This window comes from Archocentrus centrarchus, chromosome 14, assembly GCF_007364275.1.
Source record: "Archocentrus centrarchus isolate MPI-CPG fArcCen1 chromosome 14, fArcCen1, whole genome shotgun sequence".
NCBI classification, from domain to species: Eukaryota; Metazoa; Chordata; class Actinopteri; order Cichliformes; family Cichlidae; genus Archocentrus; species Archocentrus centrarchus.
Genome location: NC_044359.1, coordinates 19,946,122 through 19,966,832, shown reverse-complemented (window position 1 = coordinate 19,966,832; position 20,711 = coordinate 19,946,122). Strand labels below are relative to the sequence as shown.

At 41.5% G+C, this 20,711-nt stretch overlaps 1 protein-coding gene across 2 annotated transcripts; it reads right to left on the bottom strand.

The window, feature by feature from the left end:
- Positions 1-3,641: 3,641 nt before the first annotated feature.
- LOC115791518 (forkhead box protein O1-A-like) lies at positions 3,642-20,190 on the bottom strand. 2 transcript variants are annotated; one of them, XM_030745604.1, is made up of 5 exons: positions 19,384-20,190; positions 7,552-7,743; positions 6,541-7,369; positions 6,191-6,501; positions 3,642-6,079 (listed from the first exon to the last, which is right to left on the bottom strand). In XM_030745604.1, the coding sequence occupies exons 1-4, from the start codon at positions 19,981-19,983 to the stop codon at positions 6,203-6,205; spliced, it is 1,920 nt and encodes a 639-aa protein (XP_030601464.1). In that variant the 5' UTR covers positions 19,984-20,190; the 3' UTR covers positions 3,642-6,079; positions 6,191-6,202. The 2 variants fall into 2 exon arrangements, with proteins under 2 accessions (XP_030601464.1, XP_030601463.1); XM_030745603.1 differs by having other exon boundaries at positions 6,191-7,369.
- Between the last annotated feature and the right edge of the window lie 521 nt (positions 20,191-20,711).

Sequence of the window (20,711 nt, the reverse complement as noted above, 5' to 3'; positions counted from 1 at the left end):
ATTCCTCCCATGCCTGTATAAATAAGATGGACCTTTGGTGATAGTTTCTCTCAAAGGCGGGGGGCAATGGCCTGGAGGGGCAACACGGGGAGCTGGGGCTTGGCTAATTTATCTGTGCAGCTCAGGCACAAAGCCAGGAAATTAGGTGGCTTGGGCTTTGGGACTTTGGCTAATATAAAACACAATATGCAGACGCACACCCAGCGTCAGAGATGCGGTGCATGTCGAGATCTCTCAGGAGGAGGCCAAAATAAATATTAATTGTTGATGAGATTAACCTGGCAGCAGCCTGCTGCTCAGTCCCATCACATAACACTCGTAGAGGAAACAGTGGAAAATCAGTTTGGTCATATGGGTTCAAAGAACTGCTGTGGTTGCCTGTAACTCAGGGGTGGATCTTGGGTCAGGATGACATTTCAGGTTTGGTGTGCCGTGACACAGGATTTTAGAAACTGCCTTAAACTGCCCTTATTATTATAATTATTCTTCTGCTTCTGCCGCCCACCTGCTTCAACATGTTGCACATTCAGAGATGCTCTTCTGCACACCTTGACTGTAATGAGGGCTAATTTGAGTCACTGCTCACCCAGAGAACTCCCGCTCACTGGATAGTTTCTCGTTTTCAGATCATTCTCTGTAAGCCTTAGAGATGGTTTTGTGGGGAAATCCCAGTAGATCAGCAGCTTTTAAAATACTCAAGCTCATCTGGCACCATCAACCATTCAGAGTCACATAAATCACCTTTCCTCCTCATTATTTTGATCCTCTGCAGGTCACCTCGGTCATGTCTACATGCCTAAATGTGTTTGGCTGATGAGATATTTATGTTAACAAACAGTTGAACAGGTGTACTTAACAAAGTGGCCGGTGAGTGTGTGTGCATTTGTGGATTGACAAATGTTTGCCACACTGTGAGAAATAAGCAAAACAGATTGATTACTTATTTTTAGTGGCACTTCATTTAAACAGATCATTAAAGCAGGAGACACTAACCATGGCTCCTGAGGCCCACCGTAGCTAAAGTGCGGTCTCATTTAATACAGGAAATAGACCTGTTCTCACAGGCAACTTTGGCTTTTTCACATTTTCACAAAATTAAAGTGAAACTATTAGTGTATCAGTATGCTTTTCATCCTATTCCATTTGGTATTATTAATATTACTAATATTTTATTTGAATTTTTTTTAACTGGGCTTCGGATTGGATAAATCTGGGATGAAAATGGCTCATTTTCTTGTCAGTTTCATACACAGGGTAATAATGTATAAAAATGTAGACACCTCTGGTCAGAACTATTTCGTTTCTGCATTTATAGTTTCGGCTTATTCTTAAAGTTGGGAAAATGTTTCTAGTTCTAGTCACCAGAACGTAATCTTTAGCACTCAGCAAACCAAACACAGTTCCCACAGAGAGTGAGAGGACCCTGAAAGCCTGGATATGAGTCAGAGGAAGTACCTGCCTGGTCAGCACTGGACCTGGGAAGCTGCAGTCAACAACTTTCTGAAACTGGCAGTCTAGCAGTCCTTACTACTACGTTGGTGGAAGTGAGAAAGAGTGCCAGTTTGAAACTTTCTCAGGCTTCACACAACTACTTCTGCCCCTTTTTATGCATAAAGCTTAATGCAAAACTGTGAGTGCCTTCATGGAGAAATTGTCCATATATCTTGGATATTATACCCTGTTGTATGATTCATTGTGTTAGAGAAAAACCAAAGGAGGAGGCTATGACAGCAGCTTTTCACCCGCACTTGTAGTGTGGCCATTTGAACAATTAAAAAAACTTCTGTCATAGGAAATGCTCAGACTCCATGTACAGGCATTAGGGGAGATTCAGTTTGCTCAGACTAATGGTATCTGGGAAATGTTTATTCACTGCCCCGTGTCACAGCTCGTACAATGCCAGTTAGTCAAAAAAATAAATAGGGAGACTGCATGAGTCACGCCAGCAGGAATGAAAATGTGCCCTGATAGTGATCAAAAGTTGTGGATAAAAAAACAAAGAGCTTTTAACTGACACCATGCTCTGAGTTGATCACCTGGAAACTATGTGTAGGCAGTGAGCTAACTTACAGTATGCCTTTGTTAACTAGTGTAATCGGAATCAACAATAACATTACACTTTCTGCGAGTACATGCTCAGCATCACTTCTGAGCACATGAGTTTGCTGGTGTTGCGGGAAGACATGTGGACAAGGATATTTTTAAGCAATAAAAGTAAAATATTACTCACTGATTCAAAGAATCAAAACTGGCTTAATCATCAGCTCCACATGAGCTTATCTTTGACAGAACTGAAGTGTAGTTGAAAGTGCAACGTGTATTTGATTTGCTGAGAAATCAACTAATTGTGTGACTCAAAACTGTCTCACTTCGTTCTAAAGACTGTGTAAGGACCGAAGAGCATTCTCAGTAGGTTTTGTGTCAAAATATTTTCATCTTTTGTTTTATTATTTCCTGTCATGAAAGTGACTTTAAACTGAAGTACTCAAAAATAAATGGGCTGAAAGAAACAAAGTCTGTGTCCCCTTAATGTATATTTCAAGTTTCAGTCCCAAATACCACACAGTTCATTGTTTGTACCTGCTTTGGAGCTCAGTTTCTAATGATGGGTTTCAGTTTCTGTAGTTTTAACTCAAAATGGAAGAGCTGCTGCACGTACTTCACACCTTGAGGGTTACGAAAAATCTCATGACATTATAAAATGCTTTTCTATGATATGGGACTTTTAAAAATAATACAAACACAATATATTTTAACACCCGTTCAACTTCTCATTAATGTGGATATCCCATGGCAGCAACTCAGTGCATTGCTCTGCCAATAAGAAGGCAACAGTAACTCAAATAAACACTTATTACAACCAAAGTATGGGAAAGAGCATCACTGAATGCACAACAGAGTTAAAAAAAAATAAAAATCAGGGGCGACATCCATCTATTTCACTGTCTATGGTATATGCAATAGTAATAAGTGAATTAATCTAATACATTTATATAATTACAAACCTTGTTTTCAACTGCTCCCTTTAGGGGTCACTACAGTGGATCATCTTCCTCCACTTCACCCTATCCCAATCATCCTCCTCTGTCACACCGACCCTCTGCATGCCCTCCTTCAGTACATCCATAAGTCTTCTCTGATATCTTCCTCTTTTCCTCCTGCCTGGCAGCTCCATATTCAACATCTTTTGTCCAATATATCCACTTTCCCTCCTCTGTAAGTATCCAAACTATCTCAACTTTGCCTCTCTAACTCTATCTCTAAAACGTGCAGCCTGAGCTGTTCCTCTGATCTACTCCTTTCTAATCCTGATCTTAACATCTTCAGCACTGCCACCTCCAGCTCAGCCTCCTGTCTTTTTGTTAGTGCCCCTGCCTCCAACACATACATCATAGCAGGTATCACTACCATCCTTTTCACTCTTGCTGCTAAACCTTCTGTCACAAATCACCCCTGACATTCATCTCCACCTGCTCCACCCTGCCTGCTCTCTTTTCTTCACTTCTCTTGGGAACCGTCTGTTGCTTTGGATGGTTGACCCCACTATCTCTATTACTTGGATCTTCTAAATAACACTTAAAAATATCAAGAGACACACTAATGCAATCGAGACACACAATTTCAGTTCTGCAGCTGGTGATGTATGCGTTTAATGGGTTACATTGTTTGAAAAAAATACCTGCATATGGATATCAAACAAAAAATATGGCCGCATTTTATTTTTCTATACATAAACTTGTTACAGAACCAATAAAATATGAAAAAAGTCCAAATATGTACAAAATCAAGAGTCTGAAATGACAAATTCACTACACAATACTCAGTGAGGAAAATGGCAGGAAATCTCCCTTCAACACTTCAGAGGTAAAATATTTTGAGGTATGAGTGTTCATATAGCCACTGATATTGTTTGCACTGAGATATGTAAACAACCACATCTCTAACACAATCATACATGCTGTACAAGGTTTCAGTACTACAAGAAGTAACAGGTCAAAATTAAAAAAAAAAAAAAAATGTAATACTAAACAAAATATGCACAACAGAAGCCTGTGAGATGATGTAGGCACAGTAAATTGGCACTCTTCTTTTACGATGTGTCTTTGGTGACAAATGAAGCTGCTCGGAGGAAAGCAGCAAACGCTTTGCTATATGGGCTATGCCATATGCTATATGCTAGGATTTCACCATCAGCGTTTTTATCTACTCTACATCCCTCAAAATACAGTTTTGAATGTTTTTTTGTTTTTTTTGTTTTTTTAATATATATAAATATTTCAAGCTTGGTAGAATTTACAAAGTCCATGTAATCCTGTAAAAAAAAAAAAAATGAACACATTACACTGAGTGTTACACTAATTTTCCCCAAAAAAGGCCAAATAAACTTGAGGAACATTAGTATTTAGAGGTATTCCCAAACAAGCATTCACAAAATAGACTTCTCTGCGTCGGTGGAGATCAATATGAACCTTCAGGAAAAGTTTTTAGAGGGCTAAAACAGAACAATATCTTTATCCTTCTTTTAGCTTGATAACAAATAAAAAACCTACACACATCAATACATACAGTATATTATACAAAGCATGTGTTTTACAAACTTAAAAAGGAAGAATTGACTAGCTACAGTAAAACAAACAAATACCTTCATGCAGTATATAAATGAGTTATTTATACTTTCAAGGTCTAATCATATCTGATACTGAGGAGATATGTCTGATACTCAACTGAAGTGCTCTTTTGACAGAAGTGTACCACAGCATCTATCCTTTGATTCATAAACTTCTATGTGGTGATTATCCAGAGGTATATTCCTGTGCATGTACACTTGGTCCCCGTACATAGTATTTGCTCTTTAATTTAATATGCATCACTATGCAGATGATACACTGCTGTATCTATCAGTTAACCCTAATAGTTTCTCGAGGTTGACAGTTGTGTAAATTTTTTTTTGCCATTGATGATTGGTTCCTAAAACACATTTGCAAATATAATCCCATCAGCTACAAAGTAATGTGTGTTGGAAAATATTTGAATCATTTGTGTTCCAAAGTCACTCAGGTATTCACAGACAGGAAATCAGGAACTTAAGGAAAAGGCCTCTAGACTGCTTTTACATTAATCATGCTAGTGTAAAAATAGGATAGCAACCTCCTTAAGAATAGAAAAAAATTGTTAACTACCTAGTGAAGACATTTAATTTTTTTTTTTTTTTTTTTTGCTGTCTGCAACTAACTACAAGTAGTGTGCAGCACTGTCAACCTCCTGGTGACTGCACAGGTTGCCTGGTGGGGAGACAACTATAGCCAAATAATGATTGTCTGACTGAAGAGTGGCTGCTATCACTCTCAGATTGGCAAAGGTTTGCAATTAACTGTCATCTAATTTCTAAATGCAGATAGACAATGTGCTGCAATCAGTCTGACTCAGTCTGCCCCAATGAGCACAACTCACCTGCAATTTGTCTCTTTGCAACAGGAGACTCAACCCACTTCAACTATCAGTTAATTACTGTATTATCATTCAACCTGATAACTGACTGACTCCATCTTATTGCTCTTTACAGTTTTTGACTACAAGTGGTCGTATACCTGGCCCCTGTTTTTGAAGTGGCTATTTTGAAAGCTGCTTCTGGAAGTTGCAATAATCTTGGTCACACTGTAGCATTAAAAAGAAATCCCTGTATGTTGGCAAATGACACTAAGGAGGAACTTGTGTTAAAATATCGTCACCCTCTTAAAATAATGGCCTAAGTCAGTGTTTTTCAAACTGTGGGGCGTGCCCCAGTGGTGGGGCGCGGGGTCATGAAAGGTGGGGCGCGAACAACCTGGGAGAAAAGTCACATGGAACAAATGTTGAACTTCGGATTAATTCTCACAGAGGAACAAGGAAATAACGTTAGCAGATATGTTAGCATAGTGACTAGCTACCATCTGATAAACCTCTTCTTCTTAAACATAGAGTAAAAGGAAATTTCATGTACATTTTTGGTGTCAGATACTCTGTGGATAATGATGGTGACAACTTCTTTGGATTCCACTCTCTGAATGAAGGTGAGCAGTGGAGTGATGTGGAGAAAAACCTGTGGGGATGAATGGAAAATATTCAGGGATGAAAAACACTCTGAGGATGTTCATATTTGTTATCAGTAATATGTATATGCACTTAAGGGCAGACTAATTGTCAGTCTCACCTGTTTGTGATGCTACCCTGACACCCAGCTGTGTGTGGTTGTTTTCACCCTCTGGGTAAACCCATGAGGCCCAGCTGCTGGATCAAAATTAAAGTCCAGCCCCCCACCATCCATGAGTGTGTCATGGAGGACAGACTCCAGGTCACATTCAAGCCTCTCAATGGACACGCTGTCTAGATCACTGGGCAGGCGCTCTTGATGTTGACTGTGTGGGAGAACAGAGCTGAGTTCTCTGTAGTTGTAGCTTGCTGAGGCATCATTAGTGTGTGCTGGGTGTCCAAGGGGGTGCTGCATGCATGTTCTTAGACTAGCCATTCTGGGAGAGGGCTCTGAATGGCTAGTCAGGCTAGTCAGGGGTAGCATGTTACAGCTATTCAAGTCTTGTGAGGCAGCTGGACCCTGGCTATGCAGAGCGTGTGGATTTACACGTGGAAGTGGGTGACTCTGTGAAGGATTCATCATTTTTACTCCATTGTGACCCCCCACATGGCTCTGGTTGGTATAAGTAGGTATTACGCAACTTCCCCTCCCAACTTCAGAGTGCATCATGTCCCTACTGGCACCTGCCTCTCCTGTCAGCAACTCTTTCAGGAGCCCAGGAGAGCACATATACTGGTTCTCATATGTCCGAAAGCCAGGCTTTGTCTCTGGAAGCGTCTGCATAGGAGCAGGGGACAGGGAGTGCATCCTCACCTGACCATACATGCACTTCTGGTAGTCCTGCTGCTGGCATGGGGCCAGTCCAGTGGAGCTATAGGGGCTATTCTGAAGCATGCCAGCATTTGAGGAGCGTGGGGAGTGTGAGGAGTCAGAGCTGAGCTGGGGGGTTTTAGGAGACAGCAGGTTAAGGTTATCCACCAGACTCTCCATGACCTTTTCAGAGCCATGCTGCCCTATGGATCCAGACACCTCAGAAAGGCTGGGAAGGGTCGGGGTTATCTTGGCCACAGCCACTCCAGGATACATTATGTGGCCATCAGACTCCCCCAAGTCGTCCTGTTCAGAGGGGAAAGGTGAGCGGCGACCACTCAGAGTGCTGGCATCAGAGCTGGTACGTGGCCTAAAGGAGCACCAGGTTTCTAAGTCCTCATTACTGTGGGAGTTTGGGCTTCCAAGCCAAGTAGAGTACTGGGAACTGGGACTACCCGCTCCTCCTTCAACCCCTTCCTGCAGAGCCATCTAGGGATAGTAGAACATAAAAGATCCCACAGATCGCCGTTAATCTACAGTGTGTTATGAATGCTGACTAACTTTAATCTAGATTAAGGAGAATTTTGAAAAAAAAAAAAAAAAAAAAACAAAGAAAAGAAAAGCTTGGCTGAAATCCTACAGCTATTAATTACAGGAGCAGAGAACAGTACCTTTTTCTTTGTGGCCCTTCCTCTGCTCTTGACAAACTTATTGCTGTTGTCCATGGATGCAGCTCTGCGTCGAGGTGACTTTCCATTCTTTCCTCCTTCTGGGTTCAGCATCCACCAGGAGCTTTTTCCAGTTCCCTCATTCTGTATGCGCACAAAGCGGCTGTGCAGCGACAGGTTGTGTCTGATGGAGTTCTGAATGGGAGAAAAGTGACTCATTTGTAAGTTTTTCCCTCACACAAGCATCATGTTTAATTTTGAAAAGTTAGTCCTGCTACACAGCACCTGTTACTGAATATGATATTGAACGAAATAAAGTGTCATCAGCAAGTCATTTCTTAATAACTTAAAAAATTCTCTTCTCTGGAAACACAAGAACCTATTAAATGGAACAGAGAAGTGGTGGCCAATCGTGGCCACAATTGCGACAAAGAGATGAAACCGCTGCAATTCATATTATATATACTATTCTATACTATGGTACAGTAGCACAAATATGACCAAAGAAACTCAGTCTGCATTTTTTCATTGCTTTTTAGAACCTTTTCTAGCTGTTCTTAAAACATTCTAACATTTAAGTTATATTCATTAGATTTTTATCATCCATTAACTGCTCGTATTGTTTTAAAGGCCCACAATAGAGATTATTAGGCCGTTCATCCCTCTCTCTGTGGACTATAATCATATTTCCTGTGATTTCCACCAACTTTTATCAGCACAGCCCTATCTTACCCTTCCAGCAGCAGCAGCAACAATACCGCTCGCGTTGGACCCAAACTGAAAAACACCCGTGAAGAAGAACCAAACAAAAAAAAAAAAAAAAAACAAAAAAAAACAGGCTAATTTAGAAGACACATTACAGAAAACAGAACAGATCTGAATAATCACAGCTGCTGGATAGCTGAATCTTGTTGTTCCCATCTTTGAAAATTACATGTCTCAAAGAGCTCATTCAGATCACTAAGCTGCTCTCTTTTTTTGTATGTGGTCAAATTTGTCCATGTCCAAATATGTACACACCTAAAGCCTTATTCAGTAGATTTTTTTTTTTAATGCTGTGTTGTGAATCCCAAAAAGGATGCAGAGGCGCCTCCTGTGGTAATTCTCTCAGGAAGAAAACCAGTGTCAGTTATACAAGACACAGACACACTGCACAGCCTGGTCTCTATAGACAAAATATGGCCCTAATGTGCAACTTGCTGAGCTTGATGGGGGGGGGGGGGGGGGGGGGGGGGGGGGCAAATGAAAGACTAAAGTGTAACACAATATGTACCAGTAGGGAATTTCCCCTTGAATACCCATGTGAATAAGAAAGTAGCTCCCTACAGTTAGTAAACCCAGATGTTCCCAACCGCAGGATTCAGCAGGGATACACAAAGCAATGAGATAAAGACATTCACATTTAAAACAATAGATGGACTGTCTGAGGAGGTCTCTGAAATGTTTGGGTTAAGGTTTTGGCAACAATATCATTTCTATTCTATAATATTGACCTTAGTGAGTTCTGACTTGTTGCAGAATATCTTATTTTAAGGTAGAAAAAATATTAAATAAAGTAGATTTAAGAAATAAACCCAGAAAACTGTAGAATTGGAACTCATTTGAAACCTTTTAAAACCTTTCATTTAAAAGTATTATTTTTGGGTGTCAAAGCTATAAAAAGGTGCTGGAACACCAGGTCTACCTTAAACTGTAAACTGACAGAGTGAAAGCAGAGAGCCCAAGTTAGAACTTTTTTTTTACTGAATAAAAAGTAAGAGGAGGTTACAGAGTTCGAAGCAAAGTTGGGGAGGGCAACAGAGTAGGATGTTTTTGCCGGTGGAGCTGGGGTCAATGAGTTCACTGTGTGCTGAACACGAGCTCCTCAGCCGGCGCTGACGGGGACATGCAGACAAGTTGGATGGAAAAGGAACAGAGAGAGGAGGAGAAGCATCAAATGTAACAGGCTGGGTGAGACCTGCTTTGTGAGACTCACCAAAACAGCCCCCTTGGACCCCACCCCACCACCCAAACCAGACTCCTCCCTTCGCTTCCAGTGACTTTTAAATGAGGCTTCCTGTGTCAGAGGACATCCTGTACATGCAGACTGAAGCAACCTGAGGAGGGGTTAGCACCTTATTGCACGGTTTCATAATGCAATTCAATCTTACGTGTGCTCATTTGATTCATGGGCCCCTCTCTACCCATTTTCATCTTTTTAAATGATCTCAGCCTGTAACTGAAGACAGGAAATGAGTCATTAGTGGAGGACCTGTGATCTTAGCAATGTGCTGCACAGACTCTGTCTGCTAACCAACATTTATTTCACTAACCAAATGATGAGTCTCGCTCACGCATGGCAGAGATCACTGCTGATGCAAATCTCTACAGCCTTTGATTAGCACCTACTAAAGATCATGCACTGCAAGGTTGGGGCATGGAAAGGGAAATTTTCTTCTCTGCCTTATCTGTGACAAACCTCAACTCAGCTCAAAGACAACAAAAGACTTCCCCTTCCTTTTTAGTTCAGGAGGTGACCCACTCAATCATTATTTCTTTGAAAGGCCAACCTAAGGTGGCCTGTCCGTTTTGCTGTTGCTAAACTTCCTTATTAAATTTATTTACGTCTTTGTGGTAGTAAAATGTTTGCATATGTAGCTGCACAACAGTTCATGTGAATGTGAGAAATCAATTTTTTTTTCTCCATTGGCCTGTTTTGGCAACCAGGTAAGTGACCAGGCCCAGATTACAGAGACCTTCAAGTGACGTGAATGTTTAAGAGTCAAGATCTTTTTAGTAGTTACAGAAGTGATCCCACACAAGTCTGTAGAAGAGTATTACTAAAAAAAAAAAAAAAAAAAAAAAATGCTACATTTGCTGCTTTACACTGGAAGACAAAATGTGCTGCACCTGAACAAGACACCTCGAAGAGCACCAGTTTGTTCAGGTGGGTTTTAATGTCACACTGGTCACGTTGTGCAAGAAAGACTGAAATTGGGAAAGACTGAGCGTGGCCTCGGAAACGAGCCATTAGGCAGCACACACGAAAGCAGAAAGCAGCACCTGCCGCTACTCAGGTGAGATACCTGGTGTAATACCTGAGCTGGAGCCTGGAGAATCAACCATCAGCCATCGTGCACCATGAAATGACTCCTCCTACTGAAAACAAAACAATCTAATTGACACAGCTGCTGTTTCTTGTGTAGTGAAGCATGAGGCTTGCAGCAACGGTCGCAGAATAAGTAAACAACAGGGCTCAGTTGCAAGAACAGGTGCAGTCTCAGTGAAAGTGGTCTCACTTGCAATTGGTCGAAGCACTTTACATAGAGCACCAGCTACAACCACAGGCAGGACAGAGGATCTCCCAGGAGGCTGACTACTGGAGACCAGCTGCTTCTCAAATCAGTAATTTGGTTTTATCTTAATGATGAAAGCTGACATGTAGTTAGTGATGAAAAACTATTGGGGGGGGGGGGGGGGGGGGCTTATATTTGCATCCATAAATTCCCCAGGAAAGACATGAGAAAATGTAAACATAATTTTTCTTTGAAGGTTGCAAGTAAGAAGTGGTAATGCTAATACACCGACAATGTTTTGCTGCTGATAAAGCCTGTGGCTTTTGAGGCCTAATGTTAGCTTAGATTTTCAACCTTTAGATAGGGCTATGCTATGTTTTAGCATGTCCCGTTTAAATGTTTATTTTTTTTTTGTGATGACAGTAAAGCAAGAAAAAAACTCCATGAGTTCATTTAAATCTTCAGTCAGTGACACCTCAAAGCATGAAACGGATTAGCTGTTAAGTCAGTGGCAGTGGCATATGGTGTGTAATGCATACACATCATATGCCATTTTAACATTTGTCAGCATTAGCTTTTAGCCATTGTTAGCAGCAAAACCTTTAGATGGAAAATAACGCAATTGATTACAAATAGCTGACAGTTATTTAGTTCTTTTCATTGGATTAGTTGATGCTTTTCCTGACTATATGGCACCTTAATACCTTCTTAATATTAATTAATCTTAGCCACTGTTACAGTAGCTACAAAAAACCCTGGGTAGATAATGGCGCAATTTATTGCTCACAAATTCAAATGTTAACTGTCAACTGGAATGTGTTTTGTTCGCCGTAGCTGTTCAACTGCTGAGTAATGTGAATCTCTCATCAGCTAATCACACGCCTGCAACTCAATGCATTTATGCATGTAAATATGGTCAAGATGGCCTGCTGAAGTTTAAACTTAAAAAACAGGGAAGAAAAGTGATTTAAGTGATTGAACATGGCATGGTGGTTGGGGCCAGATGGGCTTGTCTGAGTATTTCAGACTTTTCACACTTTACAGAGTAAAGTACAGTATTTCTAGGGTTTACAGAGAATGGTCTGAAAAAGATTAAATATCCAGTGACCAGCAGTTCTCTGGGTAACAATACCAGAATGCTTTGAGATGAGAGAAAGGCAAAGTAGCTCAAATGACCACTAGTTACAACCAAGGTATGCAGAAGAGCATTTCCGATTGATTTCTGCTGCAACATTCCGATTGTAGGATCAGAGTTTGGGATAAACAACACGAAAACATGGATCCGTCCTGCCTTGTATCAACTGTTCAGGCTGCTGGTGGTGGAATTGTGTGGGAGATATTTTCTTGGCACACTTTGGACCAACTGAGCATTGTTTAAATGCCACACCCTACCTGAGTATTGTTGCTGACCATGTCCATCCCTTTATGACCACAGTGTACCCATCTTCTGATGGCTGCTTCCAGCAGGATAATGCACCGTGTCCCAAAGTTTAGATAATCTCAAACTGGTTTCTTGAACATGACAATGAGTTCGCTGTACTCAAATGGCCTCCACAGTCAATTTAAAAGAGCACTTTTGGGATGTAGAGGAACAGAAGATTCTCATAATGGATTTGCAGCCAACAAATCTGCAACAACGGTGTGATGCTGGCATGTCAGTATGGATTAAAATCTCTGAGGAGCACCTTGTTGAATCTATGCCATGAAGAATTAAGACAGTTCTGAAGGCAAATGGGGTTCAACACAAAGTGTACCTAATAAAGAGACCAGCAACAGTATGTTTTCTCTCTTTTTTTTTGAGGCATACATTTCAACATCTTACTGAACTCAGCGATATGTGTAGCTGCCCTCAAAAAGTGCTTGTATTACTTCTGCCAAAAGGTTTTTGAACAAAGTTGTACAGAATAAGGAAACTCACAGAACAATTGTCTATCAATCAAGATCACATTAGCAGGAAAATTAGGAAGTGTGCTAATCTATGTAGCTGCCAGTAACCACAAACAGTTTGGCAATGGTATTAATTTTATTCCTGTTAAATTTCATTTCAAAGCAGGATTTTGAGGTAATACAGGTTGTAAAAAAAAGTAGATTATTTGCAAAGGTAGTTCATGCTCCTTGACAACATGAGCATGACCAACACACTGCTCCTTTAGTGTACATTAGAATGCAAATTTAAAACTACACTTTACTGAATCTGAGTGATTTTCTGCTAACATGCAACTACCACTACAAAGCAGTGAGATATCTGGTGGAAATAAGAGAATAGGAAAGATGAGCATTTGCAGAGATTACAGTAAAAGGACAAGCCACTTCCTGACAGTGCCTTCCTGTGCACCCCTCCTCCTTTCTCTTATGACCTGATGATGCACATGCAAAGTTGAACATGAGCGTAGGACCTGGGTTTTCTTTGACAGGGCGGTAAAAAGGTGAGAGAGACAGCATGTGAAGAAGAGCGCTGCAGCTGCAGAGAGCGCGTCACAGTGTGCAGCCTACCTAATTAACACTGAGCATCAAAGGAAGTGACCTATTTTGGTAATGGCATCATAAAGAGGTATGGAGAGGTTTGCACTGAAAGTCAAGCTTTAGGTAAACAATTTAAACACGCATGCTGCACATAAATCATATTTGAATATTCAGAAATAACAATTCTTAGAGACTTGGCCCCTATTCTGTCTCAGCCTAATATTCAGAATGAAACACATTCTTTGCACACTTCATAGGCTGCAAAGGTCACATTTGTGTTACGTGGGATTGTTATCTAATCTTTCTCCCTATCTTCACTCTGTATTTCTGTCATCGTCTGACCCCATCTTTTGTGTTTTGCATAATGGATTAGAGGCCAGGTTTTCTTTGAGAACATAATATATTTGGAGCTGATTGTTATCCTGTGCAAGGTGGAGGACAATGCAAAGATCCACATGCCACAGATTCCAGAGACTTGCACGTGCAGACAGCAGACAGCACACAGGCCTTAGCCCCCAGCAAACCAGTCAGCTGACTGCTCCCCTCCTTTCCTCAAGCTATGGTCGCTCCTCTTTGAAAGCCCCTGCCTCAAGCCTTCCTTTCTTCACGGGGTTACTTGATGCTTTTAGTGGGACTCTTAAGTTTGAGGCAGACATCCCTTTTTAACCTTGTGATCCCGAGATAAATAGCTGGGAGTTACTCATTTTTTCCTTGCTTCTTTTAATAGCTGTTACCACTTTTCAGGTCAGTGTCCTTAACGAAATTCATAAGGCAACAATAAAACAAAGGTTGCTTAATAAATAAAATGATCTGTTAGCATCTAATGTTGTTTGTATTTGTGTAAGCCACATACAGTCATGTGAAAAAAGAAAGTAAAACTAAGTGCACCCCAGGATTCATCAGATTGTAGAACCACCAATAACTGGAAGTAATAGTTTTCTGTATGACTATCAGCCTCTCACATCATTGTGGAGAAATTCTGGCCCTCTCCTCTTTACAACACTGCTTCAGTTCATTGAGGTTTCAGCCATTTGTTTATGCACAGCTCTCCTAAAGTCCCACCACAGCATTTCAGTGGGTTTGAGGTCTGGCTTTTGACTGAATCATTGCAACACCTTGATTCTCTTCTCTTTCAGCCATTCTGCTGTGGATTTGCTGCTCTGCTTAGGATCATTGTTCTGCTGCATGACCCAATTTCAGCCAGCTTTAGCTGTCGGACAGATGTCCACAAGTTTGACTCTGGAATACTTTGGTATTCAGAGGAGTTCATGGTCGACTCAATGACTGCAGGGTGCCCAGGTCCTGTAGCTACAGAACAAGCCCAAATCATCACCCCTCCACCACCGTGCTCGACTATTGGTATGACGCGCTTGCTTTTCACCGAACGTGGTGCCGTGCATTCTGGTCAAACATCTTCATTTTGGTCTTGTCTTTCCAAAGCACATTGTTCCAGAAGTCTAGCAGTTTGTTCCGATGCAACTTTGCAAACCTAAGCTGTGCTGCCATATCGTTTTTAAAGAGAAGAGGCTTTCTCCTGGTAACACTTCCAAACACGCCATACTTGTTCAGTCTTTTCTAATTGTGCTGTCATGAACTTTTAACACGTTAACTGAGGCCAGTAGAGTTTGAGATGGAGCTCTTGGGTTTTTTGCAATTTCTCTGAGCATTTACTGGGATATCCACTCCTGAGCAAATTGCAGCGTTTCCCACCTGAAAGTTCCAGACCAGCCAAGTGTCAAAACATCTGCTTTTAGAGAGGTGCTCACACTTGCTGATGCTCTGTTAATCACGTGCATTTGATTGGCAGCAACTGGCTGCTACTGTTCTTTTAATTCCTATGGAAGCAGTAAGAGTGTTCTTAGTTTATCACAGGACTGCATAGAGGCCTCTGAAAACTCTTTTTTACATGACCACAGGTGTTTGGCTGTGGAAACCTTTCACTCAGTTTCACTTATAAAGGATGTTGTTCGCAGTTCCAGGTTTCATATCATTTCAGTGTTTAGCACAATTTCAATCCTTAATGGCTATATATGGGGAAATGCTTTTTGTACTATCAGGGATGTTTTTTTTTTTCCCAATTGCAGTACTAAGAGTGCTTTTCCATCCAATAGTTATATAAACATTTCACTCAGAAGCACAAATGTAAACCTCCTGTTATCAATTGGAGGATAAAATGGGCCATTTTATAGCAATCCAATCCAGTAGATTCTAGTTTGAGAAAAAAAACAAACAAACAATGGCATGATTGTTCTGGATGAAAACTCCCATTTCATTTTGTTTTTACCTTTAATCAATCAGTGTAAAAACTAACTTTACATTGTTTATACTGCACAGCTAAATATTTTATGGCCTTATTACTTCATCCTCTCATGGAGGACATTGGATCAAAGTTGATAAAACTGAAGCCAATGGAGGGGAGATTTGAATTTATGGCACTACTGTCTAAAAACATTTCTTAAATTGGCGTCGCTTTAGCGTTTCATTCAGGAGAATTTCAGTCACAGATGCTGAAAATAAGAGATGCACTACTCAAACCAGGAAACATGTCCAATAAATCTTGTTATAGCACTCAAGAAAGTGTGTGTTGTAGGAAAGCTTGCCTGGAGGGACTTTGGTTTGGGTTTTGCCATCACTGTAGTTACACTGCAGTTAGTGGTTATCAGCTGTTAGTTGATCTGAGGGCTGCTGCTCAAATGGAGGTATAGTGAGCTTTGCCACTGTGCAACTCGGCTCATCCTGAATAAATCTTCAATCTTGTTTGTCATTGGTTTCCACTGGGGCTATATGCAAACATCAAGCATGAGACAGGCAAATCAACACACTATAGATCTCTAGGGTAGATGGCCTTTTGACAATAAACCTCTTGACACGAGGCAGTCACTGCTGGCTACCACCAAAGAACCCAGCAAAATATACTTCCATTTGCATAGCAAAGTTTTTTTTTTTAAACTTTGGGGGAGAAATACTTCTCTGTAATCAACATGTTTTGAAGTGACACCTCGGAACTTCAGCGGCAGTTAAACTCAATAGCATCACTTCCTGTTCCATTATCTAATGTCACAGTTCATTGAGAAAAACAGTGGCAGTGCCAGTAAGACGCTAAAAGTACGTTGCAAGCTGTTCTGTGCAACTCACAGACCCACGAGTGTCCCAGGGGAACCAGTCCTCCCCCAGTTAACGTGGGAGGACAAATCATCACTGAGATGCCACATGATTTTTAGAGGGAAAACAAAACAAAAAAAAATCTCCATGATATGAGGTAGACAGGAAGCTGTAGAGGCAGTGCTTTTGCCCTCATCCTGTGCTCCACCTATCTATACTTTTTTTTAAGTATAGCACTACAATCAAACGCAGTGCCCTCCACCCACCATTAGGCCCCTGGCTTATCTCTGTGTGTCACTACAACTAGGGACAAAACTGCATGTAGATTCTGAGGTTAATAAAAAGGCCAATAATCACAATCATAATTAGCAGACTGATGATTAAATTTAATATGTGGCAGGAATGTTGAAATGGCATAAAAGTGAGTCTGATTTACAAACTGGACTCGTGTAGAGTCTCCTATTCGTTCGTCCTCCTCTTTTCTTTTCTTTTTTTTTTTTTTTCCTGCGCTGGCCCTCCTGCTTTGCAGGGTGGGGATGTTAACACATGGCACTGTTTTCCATCCACCACGCAGGAAATGCATCATAGTTCAATGTGGGGGAACCGCCATGTTTTTTTAACAGGAAAGTGTAAAAATAACTATAAGCCAGTGGTTCTCTAAAGCCTGACAAGCATGCCAGCATTTAGGAATGGCGAGGCTGAAGAAAAGCTGTCTCCATTATATATAGACTTGAACTTTTGTTCCTGATGGAGATCCATAAGATTTTTGCTGCCTTGCTGAATGGCAGCAGAACCTTTCTCTTGAACATTTGAGAAAGGATTTTATTCTGGAGAAAATGCATCTTGCTGCTTGCAGAAACGTACTGGAAAGCATCTGCCCTCCTGAAGTGCAGCTGAGCAGCATTTCTCCCTAGAGAAGAACTGGTGATTCTGACTGAGGCAGTCCAAAAATAGAAAATATATTTTTTTCATTAAGCTACAGTGCACCAATTCAGTTATTTGTAGATTTTTTTTTTTTTTTTGTATTAAAGCCAAAAAATAAAAATAAAACCCCTTAGCATGAGAAATCTCAAAGTTCTATTTGAACGAGCACAAACCCCTTCTGCAAACAGCCTGAGAGAGGGAGTCGAAGGAAGTGCTGGGATAAAGAGCAGCAATCCCTTTCTCCAAGCTGTAGCATCCGCTGAGGAAACTCTAGAAGACAGGGACACAAAGATATGAGCACACAACTCAGGAATGGAGGATGTTTGACGTAGTTCCCAGCATCCCTTCCCTTCTAAAACACTCCCCAGCACTGATTGAGCTGTTTGTGTAGCCTCCTGTTAATTTAAAACAAATCCAGTCTACAGTCACCAGTGCACATACAAGGTACATAAGAAGGTGCAGATTTAAAAGAAGTGGGTTTAGCAAAGGCTATATCTCATAATAAACTGTGACAAAGCTTTTCAAGTGGGGGGTGTGTTGAACAATGGGAGCTATATATGACTGAGGTTTCCCAAAGGCATTTCCTGACAACTTTCAAATTACCTCTCAAGAGAATGCAGGCAGGAGGGGGCTTACAGGAAGGGCTGCAAAACTGAAAAATGAACCAGTATCAGTTTTGTTGGAGCGTGCAGGCTTTAATTGGTGTCTTCTGTTGGTCCACCTTTGGCTTTGTCTGCGCGCTTCTATCCATCACGACGGAGTAACATCCTCACTGGCCGGATTAGCATGTTTGCGCAGGCATTAGGTAAATGTTTTTCCAACTCGTCCCTTGTGTTCAATATTTCCAGGTCTCCACATTCAAATTTCAGTTTTCAGGAAGGTACCGGGGTTTCCATGGTTGTAGAAATGCTACACAAGTCAATGTGATAATACAGGCTGGACTGCTTCCACATAGGTTTGTTTGGGGGTGGGGGTCTACAGAGCATCTTTATCCTCAGTCAAAGCAGATTTCAGCCATCGCTCAGTCGAGCATTATTCTCAAACAAAGCTGAAGTTTGCTTCTAGATCATATTTGCAGTGTTCTTTCTGCTTCACATAGAGAGAGGCAGTCTCGGGGGCATGCGTGATGTATGGGATGTTTACACACCAGCTGGCTTGTCCTCTGCTGCTTTAGAGCTGCATGTGTCCTCAGTTACACAGCAGAGAGGCATGTGCTACCACTGACAGAGGAAACCACTCCAAAACTTCAAAAGTTACTCAGAAGCCAAAGTTCAGCAGCCCCTCTAAAAACTGACCATCGGGCATTTTTTTGAAATCCCTCTTTGGCAGTGAGGAGAAGAATTATTTAACTTCTAATGAATCCTGAAATAAAAGTTCATCATTATGGAAAACTTTACCTGCAGATCCACAAAAGGAGCAAAAATGTGATGGGTTGCTTTGCATAACACACATCTGAGTTTTTAATGAATGCACAAAACCAAACACTTTCCACTGCCCGCAGTGAAAGGACAGGACTACTTACTATACTGTCGCTTCCCTAAACCAAACCACGTCATCTAGATGGGATAAAAGGATACATTCAGATCCTAAAAATGCTACAGGCGTCTCTCTCTGTGGATAAAGCTCCCAGTCATGCTGGAATGATCACACTGTAGTGATGTGATGATCATTACTGGACATGTCTAAATGTAAGTAAAACAGGGCCGACTTTTTTCTTTTTAAAGCAGGACTGCAGAGGCGATTAATTGCACACTAAACCTTTGCATTTCCTGCTCACCAAATTGTGAAAATCGCTTTACAGTGGCATCAGTTCAATAAGACGCGAATGAGGATGTAGGCTCTATATGTTTTGTGCAAGGTTCCACTGCATATCAAGTCGAGCACGTTCAAATTTCATTGACTAACTCTTTTTGGTCTCTTAGTATTTTTCAGGTGTACTGTTGGCTGCACATATTTCTTCGCTGCTGCTTGCTGTGAAAAGTGGTAAAGGTTACAGCACTGGCATATATCTCACGTTCCTCCTAAGCAGCTACACACACACACACACATTCACGTGCACACACTAACTCACCTTCCAGCCCGCGGAGCTGTTGCTGTCTCCTTTATCTTTAAAATAGGGTACGCTCTTGACCATCCAGTCGTAAATCTGAGACAGCGTCAGCCTCTTTTCAGGTGAGCTGTCTATGGCTTTGGTGATCAGGTCAGCGTACGACATGTTTCCCCAGGCGTTACGTCGGGACGAGCTGCTCTTCCTTTGACCGGGACCACCCAAAGGTGGGACCCCAGGATTAGGCACCTGTTGCTGAGAAGACAGCTGCGGACCCGGGAGCTGCTGCTGCTGTTGGAGCTGGTGACGATGCTGATGGTGGTGATGTTGGTGGGGGTGGTGATGCACACAGTTTCTGTCCCGGCACTGAAAAACATTGCAAGGCGGTTTCTGCTCTGAGTATTCTTCGTAGTCCTCCTCTAACAGTCCGAGGTTACTGATGAACTCGGTGTTTCCTCCCGGCTCCTGCTGCACCGACGGCGCCGGGGAGGATGTGTTGGAGCTGGCAGGGTCGATGAGCTCCGGCCGGGGCAGCGGCCAGGTGCATGACCGCGGGCGAGAGAGAGGCTCGAAGTCCGGGTCTATATCGACCGGCTGCGGCTGCTGTGGTAGTAACTCAGCCATGTCAAGTTTACACTGGCGCTCTGTCACATAGATACTTACTTAAAAAATATTCACCAAATAATTACTAAAAAAGATAAAACAGAAACATAAACATCTAGAGGCTAATGATGAGACATTCACGACCAAAAAAAAACCCAGGAGCGACGGCAGATGTTTGTAATGTAAAGAGGAGAGTTTCTGTCTCTGAAGTTCACACCATCCTGTATCGGTTAGCCGCAACTCTCAAGTCTGCCGCTCTACAAGTAGGAGACAGTTCATCCTATGCTGCCTTCACGGCCAATTCACAGGCTCCGACCTCTGAGCTTTACAACTTGACGGTGCATTCAAGTGCTCTTTTGTTATCAACTCACACCAGATGGACGCTCAGATTTGCAATCAACATCAAGAGTGATTTAAATGCTTATTTAATTTTACATTAAATAATTATAGCACCTTTTTTTTTTTTTTTAGATAGCAGCTTATTTTTTTAAGTGCACTTGAGTTTTAAAAGCTTAGGCAACAATTTTGTGTGCTACTTTGGTGCCATGAATGACAGTGACTAGAACAAAATAAACGGGAGTCGTTAAGTAACACGAGATTTAAAGCTGTACACTAAAGGGGGGGTTAGTAAATTCTATGCCATTTAATTCCCCTGTCATCCAAACGCATTTTGGCGGGACTTGAATGCTCCATGCAGGCTGAGTTTTTTTGTTGTTGTTATTGGCTAGCTGCTTATGACCTAAAACAAC

What these genes read in the sequence shown, in the direction of transcription:
- LOC115791518 (XM_030745603.1), bottom strand. Translation starts at nt 19,983, where the DNA reads ATGGCTGAGTTACTACCACAGCAGCCGCAGCCGGTCGATATAGACCCG. An exon ending in ACAGCTCCGCGGGCTGGAAG is followed by an intron (nt 7,744 to 19,383) that starts GTGAGTTAGTGT and finishes TCTCCCATTCAG; the next exon opens with AACTCCATCAGACACAACCT. An exon ending in GAAGGGCCACAAAGAAAAAG is followed by an intron (nt 7,370 to 7,551) that starts GTACTGTTCTCT and finishes TACTATCCCTAG; the next exon opens with ATGGCTCTGCAGGAAGGGGT.